General features: G+C 45.2%; 3 protein-coding genes across 4 annotated transcripts; 1 reads left to right on the top strand and 2 right to left on the bottom strand.

Annotated features, from left to right (window-relative positions):
- Positions 1 to 101: 101 nt before the first annotated feature.
- On the bottom strand, positions 102 to 6,463 carry LOC100123370. The gene is made up of 5 exons (XM_001606954.6): positions 6,013 to 6,463; positions 5,697 to 5,863; positions 5,400 to 5,536; positions 4,439 to 4,615; positions 102 to 3,239 (listed from the first exon to the last, which is right to left on the bottom strand). Exons 1-5 carry the CDS (start codon positions 6,097 to 6,099, stop codon positions 3,082 to 3,084), a joined length of 726 nt encoding a protein of 241 aa, XP_001607004.3. The 5' UTR covers positions 6,100 to 6,463; the 3' UTR covers positions 102 to 3,081.
- Positions 5,352 to 14,036, top strand: LOC100123364 (neurotrimin). Of its 2 annotated transcripts, XM_001606947.6 has the most exons (7): positions 5,352 to 8,914; positions 9,401 to 9,637; positions 10,599 to 10,862; positions 11,397 to 11,818; positions 12,374 to 12,569; positions 12,905 to 12,964; positions 13,818 to 14,036. In XM_001606947.6, exons 1-7 carry the CDS (start codon positions 8,635 to 8,637, stop codon positions 13,967 to 13,969), a joined length of 1,611 nt encoding a protein of 536 aa, XP_001606997.2. In that variant the 5' UTR covers positions 5,352 to 8,634; the 3' UTR covers positions 13,970 to 14,036. The 2 variants fall into 2 exon arrangements, with proteins under 2 accessions (XP_001606997.2, XP_031788314.1); XM_031932454.2 differs by lacking the exon at positions 12,905 to 12,964 and having other exon boundaries at positions 8,604 to 8,914.
- Positions 14,037 to 14,710: 674 nt separating this feature from the next.
- On the bottom strand, positions 14,711 to 23,454 carry LOC100123362 (homer protein homolog 2). The gene is made up of 6 exons (XM_001606942.5): positions 23,120 to 23,454; positions 22,178 to 22,334; positions 21,975 to 22,106; positions 21,398 to 21,904; positions 21,045 to 21,320; positions 14,711 to 20,967 (listed from the first exon to the last, which is right to left on the bottom strand). The coding sequence occupies exons 1-6, from the start codon at positions 23,146 to 23,148 to the stop codon at positions 20,782 to 20,784; spliced, it is 1,287 nt and encodes a 428-aa protein (XP_001606992.2). The 5' UTR covers positions 23,149 to 23,454; the 3' UTR covers positions 14,711 to 20,781.
- Positions 23,455 to 23,553: the final 99 nt, after the last annotated feature.

Genomic DNA, 23,553 nt, shown 5'->3' with positions numbered 1-23,553 from the left:
CATATATTTTGAACTGTGTACAATAATCGCTAAAGTAGTACCCGTTTTTCAACCTCGTCTATGTATTCATATATGTATGTATGTATATAATATAATTTTAGTTTTTTTTTTCATTCTATATATATATATATATATAGTCGCGTCGACGAATGCCTAATGATTCTGCGGAAACGAGAGAAAAGCGAGAAAATACCGCGTCGTCTTCGCTCTTTGATTCGTAGTGATATATGTAATATATATGCGCTTGCGCTCGACTAACAAATTACGAGTCGTTATATCTGGTCTAGCACCTAGATTTCCCGTAAAATAATCTACGGAATCGTGTCTACAAGGAGTTCGGGAGAGTTATACATATACATAATGCGATTTTTCCCTGGCCCCCCTTATACCGCACACTCTCCCCCCCCCGCCCCTCCGCCATCGCGCACTTTTCTCTCACTCTTATAGTAATTACATATCGTGTTTTCGTATATTAAAATAACGGTAAGAAAATAGTAAAGACCTTTTCCTCTATATATATACTCCATATTATATCGTCGTCTGCATCTAATATATAATATCCATAAACCGATGCACATCAGAGTACCCACGCACACGATGCGGTAATGCGTGAATATATAAGAAAAACCCAAGAAATGTCACTACGAGTTAACGTGTCTCCCTGTGTATATATGTGTGTATATATATATATATGTGCGTGTGTCGGCTAATCGGTGTGTGAAAACAATCTATCGCGCTCGCATAGGCCATTTTTCCGTTCATCGATCGTTTCTTCTCGCAGGAGAGTAGTGAGAAGCCATATAACGGCAAGTGTGCGTGTGTGTGTGTGTATGTATGTACGCGGTGTGCGAGGGGGTGCGGGACAGGACGAGCAAAAAAAAAAAAAAAAAAAGAACGGCTGAAGAAAAGGAAAATCGACGCGCGTGCAGTATAGCAATATATAATGCTAATCACGGTCCGTCGCTGCTGGGCTTTTCTTCCGTAGGTATATAAACGTATATATGTTCTCTTATATTATACTCCGTTGACGGGGCGGCTCCTCTTTTATTTTTCGCTATCCTCATCCCTCTGCACTGGCCGCCGATCCTTTTTATAACAATGGCGTAAGAGACGCGCCGAGGGAGATAAAGATAGCCGTTCCACTGCACGAAAGACTTTTCCGTTTCTGCCTTTTTCTTTATATTACTCGATCCTTCGTGTGTGTGTGTGTGTGTACTGTCGGCGATATATTACATATATATTCGACATCGTGTGTACTCCTTTTGTTCGACCGACTCCGAGACGCGACGCAGCTTTGCTCCCCTTTTTTTTGTTAACGCTTTATCACAAAATACTATAACTTTCGTTTTATAGTTATAACCCTATTTCTAACGCGCTAGAGACTTGTAGCACGTATAGATTATTTTTCCTTTTAGCGCTGCAATCTAAAATTCATTCTTACATATATAACGCGAAGACGTATGTGTTTTTCGTGAGACTATAATTACGCAATGAATTATTAACGACTGTTTGATTCCACTTGTATACGCACACACGCACACACGTAAACAGCACTTTTGGCCCTCACTTATTCACTTCCTCGTTACCCTCCTGTCTTCCTCTATACACATCTCTCACGCGCTCGTCTGATTAATCCATAATCATACTGCAGCGATCATCATGCGCGCCAGCGCCAATAATAATAATACGTACCTAAATATAAGAAGAGACGCGCCGAGGAGGTTTTGAAAAATTAATCGAGTATGCGAAATTAAAGCAGAGAGACGCGCTTCCTAACAAACGACCTTCCAATCACCATAACGAAAAATCGATCGCAGAGAGTAATTTTGTCTGTGCGCGTGTGTGTACGTGTTGTATACCACTAGCTACGCTGCTCCTACCTTTATACCCTAATAATCACGATATACAGTGACTGCGTACGTGTGTATATTTATAATATTATAATTCTATATCATCTATATATATAATAATAATAATAATAATAATAATAATAATAATAATAATAATAACGCACCTACGAGATCGAGGGAAAAAATTTTAAGAAAAAGGTGTACGGCGATCATGCGCTACACTACGTATATACGTATATAATCTTTTGATATACGCACTATGTACCATAACAGTCGTTCGGCTGTTCTCGCGCTTTATTGCTATGTATGACTCTGATATGAACTCGCGCGCGTACATCTCGCAAACAGTAGCAAAGAGCCGAACGAGTATAAGCCTCCATCTAAGTTATACATATCCCTATATATTCCCCGCCTCATCATCGTCGCTTTTGGACCCGTTTAACGCGTATGTGTGTGTGTGTGTGTGTGTGTGTGCGCGAGAGTGTGCTCCTATATACCTAATTATATGTAATTAAACGCAGCTAGATATCTGTGCGGTATTATATTGTATTTTTGCCCTCGTTTTGTCTCTCCCTAAGTGTCGCCCACCCATAACGCGTGTGCCCGCGTCTCTCTCTCTCTCTCTCTCTCTCTCTTTCTGCTCGGAATTTTGATGCAATCTCGTCGAGGGTATAATAATCCACGTATGCGATGCCGTATTGTTCGTTCGAATCCCCCCCTTGATAGTGTGTACGTCTGTGATAATAAACTCACGCGTGTGTGTGTGTATGCTCGCAAGTGTCTCCGTGGCTGACAATGAGCGTTACTTTAAGTTAGTTAGTTAGTTAGTTGTAGTTGCGGCATTTCACTTATTCTTGCGGCAGTAGAGTAGTTTTACTATATGCTACTTGTACAAGATCGATATATACCTTCTCGCGCAGTTCTCCTTTGTGTCCAGCTAGACTCGTCGTCGCAACTCTTTTCTTCGCCCCGCTCACTCTCTCTCTCTCTCTCTCTCTCGAGTATCCGGAAAATTGACTGAATTATTAACTCTTTTGATCCACCCCCCCCCCCCTACCTCTCTTTCACTCTTTATACACCCGTTCAATGGATTGTCTCCCGTAAATGCGTATATTAAGTACATTATATGCATAATATACGTGTCTCTGTCGCGCATTGTCATTAATTCTCTCGTCTGTCTGAAAGACTAGGTAGCGTCGACAGCCTCCGATCGAGCCGATGCCGCACGAGATCATAAGTAGTTGGGCCGTCCGGCGCAGCAGAAGAACTTGAAGGTCCCGCGCAGGTAGTTCGGGTGTCTCGTCGGTCTGTTCTCCCAGGGTAGATTCTTTCTCGCGCCGTTGTTGCGGTTCAACCGATTGGCAGCCTCCTGCAGGGCAACGGGTCGCTCTGCGAACAGACAGTTATTTCCCTTTCTCTCTTTTTTCTTTTCTTTTCCTTTTTTTTCTTTTTTTTTGCGCCGCACGGCAATCAGCGATTAATTAGAGCACCGCACAGGCGAGAGAGAGAGGTGGAGAAAGAAAAACCCTCTCTTAACGTGATTATCACCGGGAGGATTCTTTCCCTTTTCTGCGCGCGGGCTTCTTTTTTTTTTTAAATCTTTATTAAATCGACTTTTCCGAATCGGGACAAAAAAGCTCGTCTATTGACGTTTTCCGATGAATGGCTGAAAGCTCCTGATTACTCGGGGGAGGGGGGGGGGGGAAATTACGAGCGCAGTGTAAAGTAGATTACCGGAGAGCTTTCTTTGTTCCTCGAATCGTTATTAATACTGTAATGATTGTTGTATTACACATCACGGCTGCGAGGGCGGCAATTTTAATTTCAAATTTCTATATCAAGCCGTGAACGCTCGGGCACTTAGAGAGTTGAGTAGAAAAGGCCGAGCGCGATAAGACACATGCATATTCATGCGCTATTGTAATAATAATAATATCTCCCCTGTACACGTGTGTAAAAGTCGCTAATCTCGGCTTAGAAATGTCCCCCCTCTCTCGTACACGGATTTTGATCGAGTTACAAAACGCGCGTATAGTCGAGAAGCTGCGGTGGCGCTTTGTTATACCGCCGCGAGCTTTTTTTCACCCCGCAAGCTCTCGACGCCGCAGAATTTATTTTTAATTACGCCGCACACGATCCCACAGCTCTCTCTCTCTCTCTCTCTCTCTCTCTCTCTCTCTCTCTCCCGGGGCTTAATGCGAGCAGGTGCTACTAATTTACATATGGTAAAGCTCGTGTGTCGAGGGAGTAAGTGCAGCCGCTCTCGTGTTCGCGCTGTCGAAAAAGAAAGCTCTGCAGCTTACACGTTATATACAAAAGACGTCGCGTGACACGCTAGACTGCGGTCGTTGTAATAACTTGTCGACGACGGCGAATAGAATTGATGTCAGTTTTAATTTCGATGATGATTATAACGCCCTGCGCGCGCGCGCGCAAGTGGGTCAGAGAGAGTATAGAAAAAGGGGCGAAAAAGGAAAACTTGGCAAAGCTCGAGATATCCAGCTCATCAACAAATCGAGCTCGTAAAAACGCGTCCTACTCATAAAAGAGAGGGAACAAAAAAAAAGGGGGGGAGGGAGACCACGTACCTGTGTCAGCCTCGGATTGGGGCATGAACTCCTGGAGCTCGGCTATCAGGGCGCTGATCTCCTCGCTGTCCTTCTGTATGCTGCAGAGCTCCTCCTCGTTGAAATCCAAGGTGATCTGCTTGCAGAGGAGTATCTGGGTGATGACGTTACTGATGTTCGACGGGCCGGACTTGCTCTCTGCAATCAGTCGCGCGAAATTTTCCTATCGATTCTCCACCTGTATCGTGTGTGTGTGTGTGTTTATTGAAAGTTTCGTCCGACTCGCGATAAACAGAGTGCGCGCGTTATATGTATATACAAGCGCGAGACCTGCATCATTGATGGAGTTGGCCGAACTCGCTGGTAAGCGTTGTAGGAGAGAATGTCGAGCGTTTTTCTCGATCAATTATTAATCGCGCTCGCGCGCGGCTCGGTTGAACGAAAAATTAACTTTTTTTTCTTTCTACTTCTCCCTTCGCGATATTCATTATTCAGTAGTTAAAGTTTACGTATGCAGGTAGGTATAGACGGCCGCGTTGCTGCAACGTGTGCGTTAACGTCTGCGGAGACGCTCGCGCGGAAAATGGAATTTCCAATAGAAAGAGAGAGAAAGAGAGAGAGAGAGAGAGAGAGGAGGGGGGGGGGAAACAAAAATGCGATTTTATAAAGCGTATATCACGCTCCAGTTTTTCCGAATGAAATATCGGCCGAGTGCGCCGCGCGGAGATAACGGCGAAAGTTCACGTCTCTCTTGCTGGGCTCTATAACTTTTTAAAATCTTCGTTGAACACACGCAACCCTCGAGGGAGATAAAGTATGCATCGCGAGAGGGTGAGTCTGAGGCCGAGCGCGTTGGTTTACTTTCATCCCCGATGAAAAGCGGTAATTCAGCGAGGATTAAGCAGCGCCTCGCTCGATTTGTGGGGGTATTGTTTTTTTTTTTTTTTTTTTTTTTTTTTGAAAAATGCAAGTGTAATTTTACCAAAGTATCCGGTCATATCCATGGGCACGATGCGCACGAGGTTCTTGCTCTTGTAGAGCTCCCTGAGGAACAGCTGGGCCAGAAAGAAGAGCAGCACGAGATTCGGACTGTCTGCCGGTATGCCGGACTCCATCGCGCTGCAAAAGAAGGCGAGTTTCTTTTGCTCTCAGTCTCTCACTCTCGCTTCAGCCGAATGTAGGACACACGGGTGTTCTATATATACACGTCGCGCGGACGTGTGCGGGTGATAGAGAGCGAGAGAGAGAGAGAGAGAGAGAGAGACTGCACGAAACGTACCTGCGCATCTGGGGTAGGACCATCTGGGAGGTGCTCTTGCAAGCTTCGACACAGTTGCGCCTGAGCTTGCGGATCTTCTCCCGGAGCTCGGGAGAGTCGCGCGGCTGGCCGATGCTGATCAGCAGGTCCCGGAACTGCGCCACCTGGCTGTTTATCTCGTGGATGTGCTGAAAGGGAGAGATCGTTAGCACGTGCGGCTGACTCGGCGCGCGCCAACTGGAGCGTATACGCGCGGCCGTCGTCGCACGTGACGACCAGAGTCCCGAGCTGCTGCTGAGAAACAAGGAATGAGGGAGAGTTTAGATGGTTCACCTACCGCGGCTATGCTCGACTCGGACCTCTCGTCAAAGAGGCAGGCTCTGCTGTTGGCCTGAGCAGCGCCCTGAGGCCCCGACTCCGTCATCGTTCGCCGCCTTCGGAGATGCTGCTGCTGGCTGCATCGTCGCGCGGCTGGCAGCTGCAGGGCCGTCGCCGTCGTCCTGCCCTCGGCAGCCTTTGCCTCATGATTCTCCTTGGCCGTCGTCGTGTTCCTCCGGCTGCTCCTCCTGGCTCACTTCCTCCCCCCCTCTTCCTGCTGTTGCTGTTGCTGTTGCTGCTGCTGCTGCTGCTGCTGCTGCACTACCTCTAACTGCTGCTGGCGCATGCTATGCAACAACCGCCGCACTGAACCGACCTGTACCGACGGATAAGCCGAGAGAGCGAGCTTGCAAGCGCCTCCGACGACGACGACTATACTCGTGCTTCCGACCGCGAGGGCTGCGCGCGACCGACTGACTCCGCGTGCTGCTGCGCTGCGAGAGCTCTCCGCACCTCGCGCATGTCCGCTTACTCTCGCTGCTGCTGTCGCTGCCTATATCGGCCCATATCGACTGCTCTCACTCTCTCGGAGGGTGAGAAATTCTCGCGTCGAGTGAGCGAAAGAGAGAAGAGCGAATTTTGCCTCGGGACATGCGAATCGCTCTCTCCTCTCTCTCTCTCTCTCTCTCTCTCTCTCACGCTTTATGTACTTACCTTCGTTCGCTTTATTTTACGAGTCGGACGTGCGTCCGAGGATCAGCCTCCCTCGCGGCTCTCCTTATTCTCCTTTTTTTTTGGACGGCCGACTTCGCGTAAAAAAGCTCCCCTCTCCCCCTTTAAAAGAAACGCGCACCGGCTTTTTGCGCTTGTTTAAACTTATTCAATTTTGACGCGCGCGCGGTGTAACCCGCTTTTCTTGTGCCTCCCGTGTGTCGCGTGTAGGTCGAAACTTGTTGGCGAACTTTTTCTCCGCTTACGGCTACTTACTTCTTCGGCTTCGGCCGCGAAGTTAACGCGCGAAACTGTATCGCGCGGGAAGGGGGCATTGATTAGTGCCTCATGGCTCCGTCGATAGTTGCGCGGCTCCTCGAGGGAGTTGAAAATAAGTTTTTGATCGAATGTAGCGAGCTCTGCCTGCGGTGAAAAATTAATTCACATTTATATACGTATAGTTATTATCAATTCGCGAAAGACTCGGCTGCTGCTGTGTGCGCGCGCGCGCGTGCATTTTTTATAAGAGAGAAGGAGGGCGCATTTCGAAGAAACTTTAGCTCCGGACGTCTCTGACAGCTGGAAGACGTACGTATATAGAGTGCGAGAGAGAGAGAGAGAGAGAGAGAGAGAAACGCGAACCGGATCCACGTACGCGCGGAGCTTTTAGGATTCGGTATCGTCTTTCCGCGAAATTATACGCGAGGAATCCGAGGCAAATGTTAATCGATCCCGTGCGTCTATAGAAGACACGGCTACGGAGAGAGTAATTCATCAGAGTAGAGAAGAAAGGGATATGTATGCCTGAATTATTATCCTTTCTGGGCGGGACGAGCTGCATAATTTTTGAGGATTATAATAAGACATGGGTATACTCTCTCGATACACGCGGAGATGATGTACGTCGCAATGGGCGAGAAAGAGAAGAGAGAAGAGAAAGAGGATCAATCCCCGGGGGTAATTTTTGTATCAAATATTACGGCTCTTTGATGCCCACGGAACAAGTAAAAATCGATCGCCGCGAATTTTCACAATGCGGTCTCTTATGCAAATTCGAAAAGCCTCGTGCCAGAGGAAGAGGGTGTATATGCGGGAGAGGGGGAAAGAAAAAAGGAATTATGGTAATGGAACGAAAATTAGAGCCGACCTTGTTTGCGCTAGGGTTACCGCGTAAAATAATATTCGTTTCTCTTATTCTCCCATTCCCTCCGTTCCGCGCGCCGAGAGCGACTTCAATACACCTGCGATATATACGTGCATATAGTCGAGTAGTGCAGTGGGAGTTTAAAAAGAAACTCGGGAGATAGTCGCTGTCCTAGATATTACTCAGATTAAAGGATGGCTTTTTTATAGCGGGATACTATATCGCTCTACAGTAAAGTAATTAAACAGCTGTGCATTATAGCTTCGAACTTCGCCTAAGACGAGAAGCGCAGACGTCTATCGCTATGAAAAATTCAACGCAACGCGGCGCAAAAATCCGATACAGCTTGCTTGGTGACTTGTGAAAACCGAGCCGCAAGCCAATGAGCTGGCAGGACAAATATACGCGGAGGCAAAGCAGTGTTATATAGGTACACGGAGTAAGAGACGTCGAGCTCCATTACCGGGCGCTTTTCAGCTGGCCGCACTCGATCGTCAATAAGCAAGCGAGTAGCCGGAGGGGAACCTGCAGACTCGGCTCTTTAAACTTTCAGAGCCGCTTTTCCTCCTCGGCCTCGTATCGTCGTCGCGCAGCTCAAAGGGAATACGTGTACACCCACCCACACACACACACACATAACGCTGCTACGTCGTCGTCTTTGGAGAATTGTCCCTTTTGTCCCGAAATCAGCACTAGCTCCCCTCTCTCTCTCTCTCTCTCTCTCTCTTGGGCGGTTAATATCGAGCTTTATGTACGCATGTGTCATATCAATTGAGCGGCGAGTGAATGGAGAAATTGAAGAAGAATGCAGCGGCGCGTACGGGGATAGCCGCATCATCAGCGAAGCGAGCGAAAGAGAGAGAGAGAAAGAGCGCCGGCAGTCGACGAGCACACATCATGGACGACGGAGTCGCAGCAGCCGGACCTACGCTGCTCTTCCAGACGATGAGTCTACTGCTGCTGTTACTCCTCGGCGCTGGCGCTGGAGGTGCCAGCAACGCGGCCATCACCGTCAAGAGCTACGAGAACGACACCGTACTGCTGCCCTGTCACGTCGAGGATCTCGGTGAGTGATTTTTCCAAGCCGTATATATATACGCACGCATTTGAATAAGGTATATTGAAAATTGCCACGCTGATGCACGCGAGCGCTGAGGTAATTTTTTTAACGGCGCGCGCGCGAATCCACTTTATATAAACGAAGCTTTCGCAGAGTAGTTAGTTAGTAAGTCTGCGAGCTCCGGGCGATAAAATCACGATGCGATGATGCGGGTAAATTGAAGCGCGCCGGGGCTTGCTCGATAAACTGCAGCGCGCGACCTCGATCATCAGCGGCTTTTTTTCAATTTCGACGCTGTAATTCGATCCATCAGGCTCGCTCTCACTTTGTTCGCAGAAATGACGTCAGTTTCGCGTCCAGCTGCGCGAAATAGGCTTTGAGCGAGCGACGAATTGCATTATAGAGCACCGTCTCTCTCTCTCTCTCTCTCTCTCTCTATATACATATATATAATTACAACGAAAAATAAAAAAAAATTCACTACGTTCGCAGGCGTGCAGACGCGAGTGCGCTGGTACCGAGCCGGTCAGTCCTCCGGTTCCAACATCCTTTTAGCGGACAGCGACGAGCCGACGGTCAGCACGGCGAGCCAGAGGGTGAAAATGTGGGGCAACCGAAGCCTCGAACTGGTGCAGGTCAGGCCCGAGGACAGCGGGGAGTACGTCTGCCAGGCCTCGAGGCCCGTGCCCTGGGGCGCCGTCACCCAGGTCTACGAGATCCAGGTCATGTGTGAGTCTGTCTCTCTCTCTCTCTCTTTTCGCGAGGCGGCACGAGAGCAGCTATTGTGCGCGGTTCCTGGGAGATGCGCGCTCTGTGTCTCTTCTGGCCGCATTGTCGTTTCGGCTTTTGTTAGAGGGGCTGCAGCGCTACGGAGTTGATTCAATGAGCTGCTCGCAGCGTCTAGGTATATATATATATATATATATATATATAGACGAGAAAAGTTGGAGTAATTGCGGCTGATTTGCACGCGCGGCTACAGCTGGAATTCGTAATAGTGTATAGAACTTGCTCTGCGCGCGCTTGGTGTCTTCCGAGGGCCGGGCAATTATGCGTCGAGGTAATTATATATAAGCACTTTGCTGCTACTGAAAAAGGAATTGACGCGCGGGGAAAGTTTTTATCGCGCTCGGGTATCTCGTCGATTCAACCGTGAATTATACAGAGATTCTATTCTCGTTTCTCGCTCGTTAGCCGCTCGTTATATATATATAGTCATTCAATCACATTATAAGCCGTGATACATCCGTGTAACGCCGCGGGACAACATTAATATCCATTTGACTGTACACGCTATATTGCGTATACAAAAGACGCGACAAATGCGTATACCCGTATATGTGACACGCACGCTGGGGGCGGGGGGGGGGGGGGCGCAATTTACGAGGGCGTAAAATTAAGACAGGCTACATGTCGGATTTCTCAATCCCGCTGTATAGTTATAAGTTAAGCAGCCCCGTATAGCGTCGAGATCTAATTAAATCGGTATTTTTCACGCGACGAGCTGCCTATTGGCATGTAACCCTAAACCCGCGCAAATAAGGAACCGGTATGTCCATACGAAACCCAAGACACTTCCTCCTTCGTCCGACCCATCCGCGCTAATACCACTGCTCTCGAGTTACTCATCTCTCTCTATCTCTCTCTCTCGACTCTGTCGTCTATACACGAACGGTTTTTCCCCCGGCAGATCCGGCTAGCGCGAAACCGATCCCGGAATCGGGTCAGCTGGAGGTGGTGATGGGCGAGGAGGCGACCATGTCCTGCGTGTCCGAGGGTGTACCCAAGCCCGTCCTCGCTTGGAGCTTTCAAGGTCAGGAGTTGCCTATACTCGCTTCCGGACAGAGGCTCAGGATACTGGCCAACAACAGGAGCCTCGCTGGAATCTATAGCTGCCAGGCGAGCAACGGCATCGGAGAGCCTGCTAAGGCCGTCATCGAGTTGAAGATCAAGCGTGAGTGGAATTTACGATTTTCATTGAAACCGATAGAGGCCGCAGGAAAACGGAAATCGATGTCTGCTCTACGCTTCGTGATTTATTGCGCAGGACGGATGCGTGTACGACTCGATCGCCGGGATTACTATGGGTAATTAGAAGCTCGGAAAAAAGAGGCGCACACGCGACGAGCGCGCATGTAACTCGTTTAATCGGATCAGAGCCGCTATTATCGCGCAATCTAGCGCTGATGGCTTATTTTTCAAAACTCATTGTGCGACACATGCGTGTGTGTGCGTGTACATGCATACGCCCCGGGCCGCTCTGATATTTTTTTTTTTCAAGCAGGAAGCTCCTCGTAAAGAGCTCGCAGCGTCGCGATTGAGATTTGTCAATAGAAAGAACGGCCGAGAGTGCATGTATCATTGTGATTGGGATTTTAATAATTCATAATTGGATCTTCAGATTAAAATACCCGAAGCAATTAATCCCAACCCCTCGATTCCAAGTACGATAACCCCACACGCGTCGTGTCCTGCGGCATAATTGCAGACAAGCCGGAAGTAACGGCGGTGACCCGTTGGCTGCACAGCGCCCCGGAGATCCGGGCCCGACTCGAGTGCCTCGTGGTGGCCTATCCCGAGGCCCGCCTCGACTGGTACCTGGAGAACGAGAAGGTCGTCCGGAGCCAGCGAGTCCTGCGCTACAAGCAGGACACGAGCCTGGAGGACGGCAGCGCGGCCCAGCTGCACAGCCTCGTCATCCGCAGCGTCCAGCCTCGTGACCTGGGACACTACAGCTGTCGAGCCAGTAACGAACTCGGCCAGTCCGAGGCGAGTCTCGAGCTGTCCGGTGTGGCCAAGCCACCGCTGCTCAAGAAGGAAATCAGGTCGTCGTCCAGCAACAGCTACAACTTCATCTGGGAGGTCGACAGCTACAGTCCCATCGTCGAGTACCAGTTCTGGTTCAGACAAGTTGGTCTCGCTATATCTAACCGCGAAACACGAGCCGCGTGCGAGAGAGAGAGAGAGAAACCGCATGCGTGCACGATACGCTAGCCGCAGCAGGTTTTTCCGCGCAAGCGGACTTTACGACAGCGCACGGCTTTATCCGCTCGTCTTATTCGGCCGATACAACGCGAGTACGCGTATACGATTTTATACCCGATGACAGATTTTCCCTCCTCGATGATGCGCAGTAATTACCGGGCGGCTTTATACATCCGCGATTTACAAGCCGTGATCGCGTTACGCAGCCGGCTGCGCGAAATTCATTACCAAAGTCAAATACACACTCGCTGGGGGATCGATAGAGCGGGCGTAATTTAATCAATTGAACGCGCGATATAAAGCGCGCCTTTTTCTCCAAGACGGGGCGCGCGCGCGCGCGCGAAACGTGCCTCATCTCTCACTTTGTGCACTACTAAGTGATACTGTACGATGCTATTTTTAACGCGGAGAGATGCACAGTCGACGATATGCAAACCGCTATGTATATATAGCTATACGTATATTCTGCTCGATTCCCAGATGGATTCGAGGGAAGACTGGCGAAGGCTGTTCATACCCAGTGGCAACGAGGGAGCCGGACCGGTCTACGCGAGGTCCTTCAATCTGACGGGGCTTCAAGCTTCCAGACAGTACGAGGCGCTGGTGCTCGCGAGAAATAGATTCGGATGGAGCAGCCCGTCGAGGATCATCAGGTTCGCCACTGGACAGCCCTCGGGTGAGTTATCCCCCCCCCCCCACCCGCCGCTCCTCTTTTTATCGCGGCAGTTCTGACAGTGACGTTTACGACAATCTCTCGCGTTTTTAAAAGCCTCGTTTTCAATTGCAGAGCGTATTATAGACTCCGGCTCGAATTTGCATAGCGGGGGAGGGGGGATTACAATATTCATGAAGTCCCGTCGATAATTCCATTTCGAGAGCTGAGGGATAATCATCGTATAATGACAACAATTCCCTCTCCCCTTTCGCGAAATTTCGATACCGCGACCATCGATTTTTCCCCCCGTCAACATGATAACAATAATGATATGAAACAAAAAAAAAAAACGACAGGCACCGAGGAGGAGGCCTACAGGAGCGACTACAGCGCCGGCCACGAGAACATGCCCCCAGGCAAGTTTAGAGTTTTGCATTCGCTGTACTGCACACTATTGCGCGAGCTTTTTATTTTCGTCCAGCGAGCCGTGTATATACACGCGAATTTTCTCTCTCGCGCGGTATTTGGATATATAGCTCAGAGAAATGCATTGTTCCGGGCGTCCGGAAAAATATCCCGATGACGGAGTGTAACGAGATGAAATTGGACGTGGAATACCGCGCGCGCGTTGTTGCTTCTGTTTCGGGCTTTCTTTTTCCTATGTATTATGCTCTGTTTTCTTTTTCTTCTCCTCGAGCTTTTCTAGGGAAAACTGATGTATTCGCGAGTGTAGGGGAAAATTGAATCTAGTTCAGGGCACAGCCGGCTCGTAACCGTTAACTTCATCGTGCTCGCGTTATAATTTTCGAGAAAATTGGAACGATGCAGCTTATATCGCTTTATTAAAAGGCTTTTTTCTCTTTTTAAAAATAGCCCTATATACATTTATACGGCCGAGAGAGCCGCCCGTAAAAGACAAGTGCGCTAGCGCGGACGATATAGAAAAACGCAGAAAGCAAGCAAACAGCATTAGCGCGAGCTTTTACGATTTCCGCGTAAAAAGCTCGATCGCCGCCGGCGCCGGGCCAACTTCGATTTTCCATCGCGCTATACACACACACATGTGTATATACATGCATGGCACTCTATATTATTGCACATGCACGTATAGGGGGCTGCAGTCGCACAATAGTTCCGCAAGCTGCACATTTCTCTCTCTCTCTCTCTCTCTCTCTCTCTCTCTCTCTCGCACAAAGCGACGCCTGGTCGCATACATATATGTAGACACAGGGGTTTAACGAAGCGTGCATGCGGCTCTTCTCTTTGCAGCTGTGCAGGTGACGTCGGACTCGCAACGCTCGGAATCTAGCTCCGGAGTCTGGGGCAGCCATCATCGGAACGACTCGTTCGTCCTCTGGCTGAGCTCGTTCGTCGTCCTGATTCTCGCCAGTGGTAAAATCCCACTGGACGGAGTGAGCTGAAAGCACATTCTCTGAAGCTCGTCGTTTTGTATATCGCGTTGTCAATAAATTTTCATATATTTTTACAGCTCGGCGTTGAAGCTATCTTTATTATATACTATCCATATCCTCCTCCGATTTATATTCCATCGTTTGTGTCCCGTCGGCGTACAAAAGCTCCCCGCGATCAGGAGCCGAAGAAAGAGAGTAACATTGATTTGTAGCTTTAATCAGCGTCGCTTGTACCCTTTTCCTGGAAGAAAGCTCCGCCGCTACCGGGGCAAAAAGTAATTAGCGGAAGGGAGAAACGAGGCGTCAGTCGCAATTTTCGCGAGTCGTTAACGGCAGGTAGTTGTAAACCTACAGCGAAATAATTCACGTATAGTCGCACATGCGCGCGGGGGCCGATAATTTTTCCAGCTACTGAATTCATGAATAATTTGTAACTCGCGCTGCAGCTCGCTCGCTTGATTTAGGCCACAATGCAATCAGCAACTCGAGCAATAACAATTCGGCCAAAAAGCAATCAATTCAGCGAGTAAATTAATGCTCTGTACATGTACGTTGTGTTCTGTCGTCGATCGAGGTTCTCTCTCTCTCTCTCCCTCTCTCTGATGTGCTACTGGGGCTTTGGCTGCATATCCCTGCGCGCGTTTGATGATATGTGCAGTGCGGGGAGATACCATTATGATGAGGATGCGGTTACACTGGATGTATACACATGACGTTTCGACGTAGTCGGGTCAGTGAAAAAACATCTCGAAAAGTACGATATTTTCTTTATTATTAACAGCCGATTATATATAAATTAGACAAAAATCAAACAATACATACTTATAATATAAGTAATATCCTTCGAGTAAACCTTGAAATAATCGCTGATACAGTATCTCGACATTGAACTCAGATCTCTCGTATAAGGGTGAAATTTTGCACGTGACCAAACAAGTTTATTTTTATTTTCTTTTTTCTCCCTTTCGCTACGCAGATAAACGAATTGAATAAATTTCAGACAATAATATATATATATATATCCGCCGCTCTCAAAAATTGCCGCACTCTCGATTCATTAAATACAATTATAACGATGATGTATGATTATCAATAACAGTAATGATGATAATGACAATCAACTTACGTCCTCGCCTCCCCCTCCCGCGGACTGCACTGACTAGTAAATATGTAAATGCGTCTGATAACCTGATGTATTATTATTTAATTTATTTATTTTTTTCCTTCTCTTCGCCTTCTATATCCTTCCTTCGCATAACTTTACACGTTACATCCTCGTCTAATTCGAACATAAGAGAAGACTTATCCTCCCTCTTTATCCTCCCTCCTGCTCTATATATGTATATAAACGCCTTACACGTCGTTAATTCTTATTATTTTCTTTATTCTCCTCCCTCGTCGTCCCTCGCTACGCCCTCAGCGCCTCAACTATATACCCCGACTGAAATAGGAATATAACTCTATCTCATATCGTGTCTCATCCGCAACATATTCTTTTTCCCCCTACTAAAGTAAATTCATAACATGTCCCACCTTTTGCTACAAACGCCGCGATACAGTGCTCGTGCGAACAATTAATACACACTCGCGCCCGCGTCGTCGTCGTTTTTTAATCCGGATCGAATCCGCGCCGACGACCCGCCGATAAAGTATATCTAGTGAACTGCACCTCGATCTCAATATAGTTATAATATCATCGCAACCGTTGTGTGTATTGCCATGTGCACAAAACGGCGATTCTTGTGTGCAAAAGTCAACCCGTGCGTAAAGAGAATCACTGCATTGTCGCGTCGTGCTCCGTTTCTCTTATTTCTCCTATTATCCGTCGAGCAGACGTGAAAATGCGAAAAGAGCGCGCTTTATGCATTGTTTGTTTGTGTGTATTTATATTGTGTATAATATACTCGTCTGAAAAGAGCTGCTGCGAGCCTCGCTTCTGAATAATTGATTCTACCAAATGTACGGCTCATTGAAAGCAATCGTCCGTTATTCCGTCGCTTTGTTCGCTTTGGTTTATATCTCTCTCGGCTCTCTTTCTTCGGAGAAACAAATAGCCGGAATTTCAAAAGACAGGCATAACACACACACGCGGTGTGCAGTAACTCTCGCTCGCAAAGGAGGATTAATGAATATTCGAAAAGCTCCCGAGATTCGGTCGAAGGTGCGAGCGCGAGTCGACTTTCACATCCCCTCAATCATGCATCAGCTGATCCCGAGGCTCGCCTCTCGTATCTCCCCTCCCCTCGATCCCCCTGTACAGAGTATTTCGCACTATACGGCACATATATAATGGTATGTAACGCGAACGAAGGAAAATTCGAGCTTTCTCGTCGGCGGGATAAAAAAAGCTCGCTAGAAAAAAAGACACGTTCCTGTTTCGCGCGCGCGAGCCGCCCCCTCGAGTGCTCGGCGCCCAATTACCGCGGAAAACAGCCGGCCGCACTTGTGCACATTTCGCGAGGACGGCTCCGCTTACATGTATACGTAAATATACCTACAGGAGTCGTGCGGTAATTGCGTGAAATAATAAGATGCATAATAATAAACATAGCTGGCTTGTGTTATATACGTGTAATAGAACTCGCGTGTGCCGAGTGATATACAACTACATAACAAATGCAAGTGTTTCGCCGTAGCCTTATTCGGATCTTCGAGCAAAATACGAAAATTAGCGCAATATAAGAGGAAAACGATAAACTTTCTCTCTCTCTCTCTCTCTACAGTACAATATAATAACCTGCGCCTTGGCAGCTAGTGATCGACGTACATCAAATTATTACATTTACGGTCAAAGTGTGCTAAAGTCACGATACATAAGTGTAAAAGATAATTTTGTAATATAATTTTTATTTTCATCTGCCGTTATCGCTTCCACAATCAAGAAGCTTAGCTTTGACACGTACACATTCATTCTCAAACAATTTTAGCCTTGCTTATGGTTTTACAAAAGTTTCAGATCGCACGCACAGCTCATCAATATTACATAGTATTATTATAATATTTGCAAAACAAGATCTAAAAAAAAATGCACAATCAAATCGATCTTTATTCCGGTCTGTACAAGTGCGTGTTGTATACGGATCGTAAACAGCCCGGTGTACAGCGATAAAATACGAAAACTGTCCGCTGCAGCCACTCCGAGTGTCCAAGTTTATCGTATTACGAGTTATTACAACGGAGGAACTATTGCTCTCTTAATGCTATTATAGAATAAGACGTCGCTCTCCCGCGCACGTCCGCGAATTCACAGAGTGACTCTCGAAGCGCAAAACTTGAAATTGAACCAATTAAACGATAGCTATATGCGCTCGCGGAATACGTATACGCACGCGTTCGCGAACCTATACACACAACGAATCTCTCTCGCGCTCGCGCTATGCAGTTGTCGTCGTCGCGGCGAATTAATCGCAGCCGCGAAAATTTTAATTAGAACAGTTGACCTCGTTACCGCGAGTCACTCTGCCGAAAGGAGTCGAGAGAGAGACAGAGAGAGAGAGAAGAACTCCCCTGTTATTCTTTTCTCCTCTTTTTCGGCCAACGAATTTAGAACTGCGCCGTGGAAAGAGAGCGAGAGATACGAAGTTGGCCGCGCGACGCGCAATTAAAAAAAGCTCGCTTATCTCGCGCCCGAACAAAGAGTATTATGGATTTCTCTCTTATTTCGCGATGATGTTGCAAAAAACGTTATGTAATTGGAGCGTTATGTTTGCCAGAGGAACGCTATGCTGAGGCGCACACGTAAATTCGCGGGGGCGGCAGCTCGGAATTTCGGTAAACGCGCCGTTGCATCGTTATGTTGACCGATACAAAAGTGCAGTAACTTTTTTTTTTTTTTTTTTTTTTGATCAGCCGCGTGACGTTATAGCAAACCTTTACACAGAATCTTCTGCGTCGACGATTATGTAGGTTAATACACACGCGCGGCGCGTGTGTAACGAAAATTTAATTGCACGTGATTATTTTTTTATTTTCCGATTTTGCAGATACGATACACGTAAGCTACAAATTATATTTAAAAACTCGTCGGTGTATGTGTGTGTGTCGAGTCCGACGCGGATAAATTATCGATTATAAAAGATTTATTATTACGTCGTACTTTCTACTGCACCGTGACGTCAAACTAGAGAATAATTTTATATAAACTTCTACAACTTTTATAAATATTAAGGACAACTAATAAGAGAGTAAATTACTTATGCATACGAGTTTCGAATACATGAGAGCTAGACCTTCTCCTTTTTTTCCTTCATTATAGATACACGTGTATAAATAAAAGAAGGGAAAAACGCGTTCGATAGGTTTGTCATGGTAAGAAGAATTTCATTGATTGTTATGCATGTGTAACAAGGTTAGCAGATTTTTCTCTTCTATAATACTTTTTTATATCCATTTGTATCTTTCATCATTTTGATCTTTTACTTCCGTCGCTATTACGATAATAACAATATGTGAATTAATACATATTTTCGAGATTCATATTAAACCAACAGACTTTCTTCGCGTTTATGTCGATGCAAGAAATAAGCCTACAATATAGCGCATTCGAGCGACCGTTTCGCGTTCAATTAACGAAAGAGAGTAAAAAGGAAGCTTTGGCGAACTCTCGATTGAAGCTGGGAGAGAGAGAATTCGCACGAGTTAATTCTCAAGTGGACGCGTAACACACGCGCTTCCGTGCGACGCGCTGTGTGTCGCAGCACAAAGGAACTATCAACTTCGTTTCAAAAGATCTTTTTTTTCCCTGTATGCAATTAGGATTGCCTTCTTCTTTTTATTTTGTAATTCATTCAAAAAGCGTCTATATACGCGTAAAAAAAGTACGAAAGATCTCGATGTTTTCAGTCTAAAAGTGTATATAACGGAGAAGAAACTTGATTTTCGCGGAACAGAATTTATTGTCTTCGGGTGTCTCGCGCGTCTGTGAAAACGAACTAATCAAGTATGAGATATACAGTTCAAGAAATTTCGATGCGTCCAGGCTAGAATAAGTTTTTTTTTGTTCATTGCCACAAAGGAAACTCAACGCGATAGTGCGGTGACCGTGCATAGTTTAAGAAAAGTGTCATGCTATAGTAGCCATCCTTGTCCACAATTGCCATTTCTTTTTTTTATATTAATTAATCTTGGTCCGCGCGTTGACGCAGAATAGCATCAGTTTGCTTAAACTTGTACTAATCCATCATACTTATCATTTACCTATTAATTATAAAACTTACTTTATACTTTTGTTATTGTACACTTGGACATTCATTTTTTTTTCTTTAAACATGCATAAAAAGCAATATCCTGGATACATTTAAAAACTCCCTTGTCCAAGGGACAAGACACTCTTGAATGTGTACGTACTCAAAACAAAATTACAGCACAGAAACTTCACTTATACACGCTAAATTATCGGGTAATTATAATTTAAAAGCAGTTCCAAGCAGTATACAAAACTCCGTATATTGCATAAAAACTTGATTTACTTCCTCCCTACTTTCTTCCTCTTGCTACCTTGCTCTCTCTCTCTCTCTCTCTCTCTCTCTCTCTCTCTCTCTCTCTCTCTCTCTCTCTCTCTCTCTCTCATTAGTTGCATCGTCTTCATGATTTGATACAAAGAAACAATTTAAAGGATTTCTAAGACTTTAACATGATATTTTTTAAAACTCACTATCAAACAATCGATATCACTGAATACTTATACAACAATTAACGTAATTTCGTTAATAGCTCAGTCTAAGCAACATTATAATAACATTGTTGCATTCTACTTTTAATTTTGTACTGCTACTCAAAGAAAAGGATGCAACCAAGTATTACGTTAAATATCTATATATGGCATTATAATAAGATCTTTGCTCTGCGGTCACGGTTTTAAATTTCATATTTTGTCAATCTCTTATAGCACATAGCAGTCTCAATACTCTATCTAGATGCACCTGAGTCATCATGATTTTTTTATTGTTCTTTCAGCTCTATCGATGTGTTATAATAGAGTGCGATGAAAAATTGAAAATTGATGAAATATAACGGTTTCGCATTGATTTTTCAGTCTGGTTACGTGTCATTAGTAGTATTTCTCCTCATAAACAGATACCCGTACTGAAAACGTTTCTTTTAAATTTGGCTATACCTTGTTGGCATGATTCATAGCGCTTATCCGATTTCGCAATCTAGTCGATTGTTGCTCGTCGATCATTTCTTTTATATTTTCATATAAATAAATTAGTGAGAGACAAATGATGTCGATTATCATTGTAATGGTAAAAATCTATCTGCACTAAGAAAAGCGTATAAAAAAATTATCAAAATTTAATCCAAGTTGTATAAATAAAAATCATGAAAAATGTATGCCTATTATTCTTATAAATAACACTTATTTTTAGAGTTCTGCAGTTACTGCACTTTGGAAAACAGAAAACCCTTCTTCAATACTTCAAATCAAAAATACCTACTGATGTTTTCGAAAATTAATGCTCATGATATGTTTAAATTTGTTAGAACAATAGTTCCTCCAACAAACATAAATTTCATAAGCAAATAAAACCAATAAAATTCATTTATCACTGGAAGACGATTGCAAGAAAATATAACATGTGCTGGTTAATACTGCGTAAAATTTTTAGTTTCCATACGCCAAATCTCGCGATTTGTATGGAAGAAGCGAGTTCCTAGTAAAATCATACGTCGCATATAATTCATCCTAGACATTTTTATGATTAACAACAATAGGTATTTTTTAAACATAATTTGTCTCACACGCACGATTATCGCGTCATCGACTTGTGCATTATGTATATCTAACTGGTAAGTGTTGTAGAAAGTTACCTAAGGCTGCCTTAAGTTTGCAATGTGTTTGTTATTTCTCGATGCACCGTGACTAAATCTTGTATGTATCCCGCTAGTCGCATATTCACCGTCTCCAAGTTCTGCTTCTGTACTTTATTAGTACTCATAGAGATGTCTAATTGCTCGTGCACAACGTTCAACATTTCTCGTAGATCCGCGTTTTCTTTCTGTAGAGTCTGTAACGTCAAAAACTTTATATTATATTCCGACTTTATTGACTAAAAAAAAAAAAAACAGTTTCTGTAGTTCATACCGCATAATCCTTGTTCTTGGATGCCATGGTGAGAGCCTTGATTTCTTCGTTCCTAGTCCTCAATTCATTTTCCAGAGCTTCTACTCTTAACCTTAGGGCTTCACAATTACCTTCTGCTATCTTCCCTGCTTCTAAATCTGCATACTTAGCTTTTACCCTGGCGTTCTCTTCTTTAAGAAGCTGAAGTTGTTTTTTCCATTCGTCAACATTAGCTGTAGACTCTTGAAGTGCACTTGTCAAACGAGCATTGTTTGTTTTCAGCGTGGTCAATTCAATCTTTAATTAAATTAAAAAAACAGTCAGTAATATGCCTTTAAATCGGATGAGCTAAAATCGCGCAAACCTGTACTTACTTCCCATTTTTTAGCATTAGCAGAACTTTGGGCAAGTGCCAATTTAAGCCTATCATTTTCATACTTGAGTTGCATTTCTGCTGATTGACCAGCACCAGCATTGGAGTTGAATTGTTGCTGTCCCTTTCCTTGATGCTGAGGACTATCAGTAGTACTCTGCTGCTGGGAAATACTTTGCGATCTTGAGTGATGATATGTTTTATAGTCATCTTCTTTCATCTGCATACAACTTCCTGGCAAAGGACTACCACTTACAGAAGAAATGCTATTTTGAGCTGAGATTATATTAGCATTTGGGTTTGGATTGTTTGATGCAGAAATGTTGGAATTGATCATTGATGAATTTGGAGGATCAATCAGATCTTGTTCAGTTGAAGGCATGCAAGAACGGGAAGTGATTGGGCTGACATTAGCACTTGTGGCCGGAGTGACTGAAGAACTATTTGTCTGAGCTTTTGCACCAGCCTGCTTAGTTGCTTCCTTGACTTCATTGAATTTCTCAATAAACTGTGGAATTTCAAACAATCATTAGCAAATGATTTTTCATTGAGATAAAGCACATGATTTTTCAACAAACCTTTCCTAGTTCACTCTCTGATGAGAAACCCAACCCGTAAACTGTGTTTGCTCTCACATCAGACCATTGTCCAAATTTCTGGGATGTTTTGGTAAATGTCATGAGAGGGGTAATAGTACTGTTTATAACAGCCTAAAAAACAAATATTCATTAGAAACAAAGTAGAGGAATTCAGAAAAAAAAAAACAGCAAAATCAAATTACCTTGCTGCCTTCTACAGAAATTATTCTGTACAGACTGCGAGTGGAATCGTAGAAGAAAGACACTGACACGGCTGCTGTGGATGCAGATACCCATGATCGCTTAGTTTTAGGATCAATGTGAAAAACATGTGCCTTGCACGTAAAAATCGGCTGCTCCCTGTAAAACAACCAAATTTTTTAGAGAACAAAATTTATTCAAGAAATCAGGGTGATCAATAAAAAGGAGCTATGGCAGTTTTAAAGGAATGCATGGATATACATAGCATGAACTATAATAAGAATGTTGCTTAAAATAATAAACATTACTAGAAATCTAAAAATATAACAACGATATAGGATGCTTGAAAACTCGGTCGCGGAGGAAAAATTATAAAAACAAGATTGACAGAATAATTACGGTATAAAATAATCGAAATAAAAAAAAATTCCGCAAGAACCATCGTATAAAAAACAAAAAATCACTCGCCTTCGCGTTCGCAGAAAAGGAGAAAAAAAAAAACGAGGCCTAGTTCTAAAACCCCCATGACTGTAGTAAAAAAAAGTCATCGGAAAATTGATCGAAGCCGTACGCTATAGGCGAAGTGCACAGTGCAGCAGTCAGTGCAAAATAGACCGAATCACTTTCGTCAATTAAAACGTAAACGTCCGCCGCTACTTACTCCCTTCATCCTATACGCACAACACACAGAGCTCAATTTAAGCGATTACCAGCGCAAAGATACACTTTTTCCGTCTAGAAAGTCGAGATACGGAGACACCCGCATACAGCTGCGCTTAGGGGGGACTACAAAAACAAAATCATATACAGGCATATCACACACCCCGCCTCCACTACCCCGACGAATGACGAGATCGACAGCGATATATAAAGCGAGCGAGACTTTGCAAACCGCGAGATTCTCTCGACATACAAAGCTATACAGACTCTCGCGGACGACTCACCCCATAGTAGTTTCCTTTCCAGATGTCATAAGAGCTGCCTTGGCTTTGGTGCGAATCAATTAGAAATTCATAGAAGCGAGCGGCGATGCGACGATGATCCTCGTACCGCTGCGGAGAGCCGCCGTCTCGCGTCCCAGAAGAAATCCGACCGGGTAGAGAGGCGTCGTTATCGTTCCTATCCGTCTACGTCGGAGGCTGGATTCCCGTGAAAAGGAACTCCTACGACTACGACGACGACGACGAACGACGAGGGATCAGCACCTAGACGTCCACCAGTTGACAGCCGCCATTCGCCGCGAACTGCTCGGAATCTGCGGCTATAGGCTGGGGTAGGGAGCGCAGCACTCGGCATTCGACGTACGGGTGCGTACACACGCTTCGCCAGGGACGTGCCGAGAGGCTGGTGCCCCATAGGGTAAGTTTATTTTCTCGGT

This window comes from Nasonia vitripennis, chromosome 5 (assembly GCF_009193385.2).
Source record: "Nasonia vitripennis strain AsymCx chromosome 5, Nvit_psr_1.1, whole genome shotgun sequence".
In the NCBI taxonomy this organism is placed as follows: domain Eukaryota; kingdom Metazoa; phylum Arthropoda; class Insecta; order Hymenoptera; family Pteromalidae; genus Nasonia; species Nasonia vitripennis.
This window is presented reverse-complemented; position numbering and strand designations above follow the sequence as displayed.

Bases quoted from the DNA above. Each gene is read 5' to 3' on its own strand.
- LOC100123370 (XM_001606954.6), bottom strand. From the start codon at position 6,099: ATGACGGAGTCGGGGCCTCAGGGCGCTGCTCAGGCCAACAGCAGAGCC. The intron at 5,537-5,696 runs GTACGTTTCGTG...CTTCTTTTGCAG, and splicing joins GTCCTACCCCAGATGCGCAG to CGCGATGGAGTCCGGCATAC. The intron at 4,616-5,399 runs GTAAAATTACAC...GACTGATTGCAG, and splicing joins GGATATGACCGGATACTTTG to AGAGCAAGTCCGGCCCGTCG.
- LOC100123364 (XM_001606947.6), top strand. From the start codon at position 8,635: ATGGAGAAATTGAAGAAGAATGCAGCGGCGCGTACGGGGATAGCCGCA. The intron at 8,915-9,400 runs GTGAGTGATTTT...CTACGTTCGCAG, and splicing joins CTGTCACGTCGAGGATCTCG to GCGTGCAGACGCGAGTGCGC. The intron at 11,819-12,373 runs GTTGGTCTCGCT...CTCGATTCCCAG, and splicing joins ACCAGTTCTGGTTCAGACAA to ATGGATTCGAGGGAAGACTG.
- LOC100123362 (XM_001606942.5), bottom strand. From the start codon at position 23,148: ATGACATCTGGAAAGGAAACTACTATGGG. The intron at 22,335-23,119 runs GTGAGTCGTCCG...GTTGTTTTACAG, and splicing joins GGAAAGGAAACTACTATGGG to GGAGCAGCCGATTTTTACGT. The intron at 20,968-21,044 runs GTATGAACTACA...TTGACGTTACAG, and splicing joins CCAAGAACAAGGATTATGCG to ACTCTACAGAAAGAAAACGC.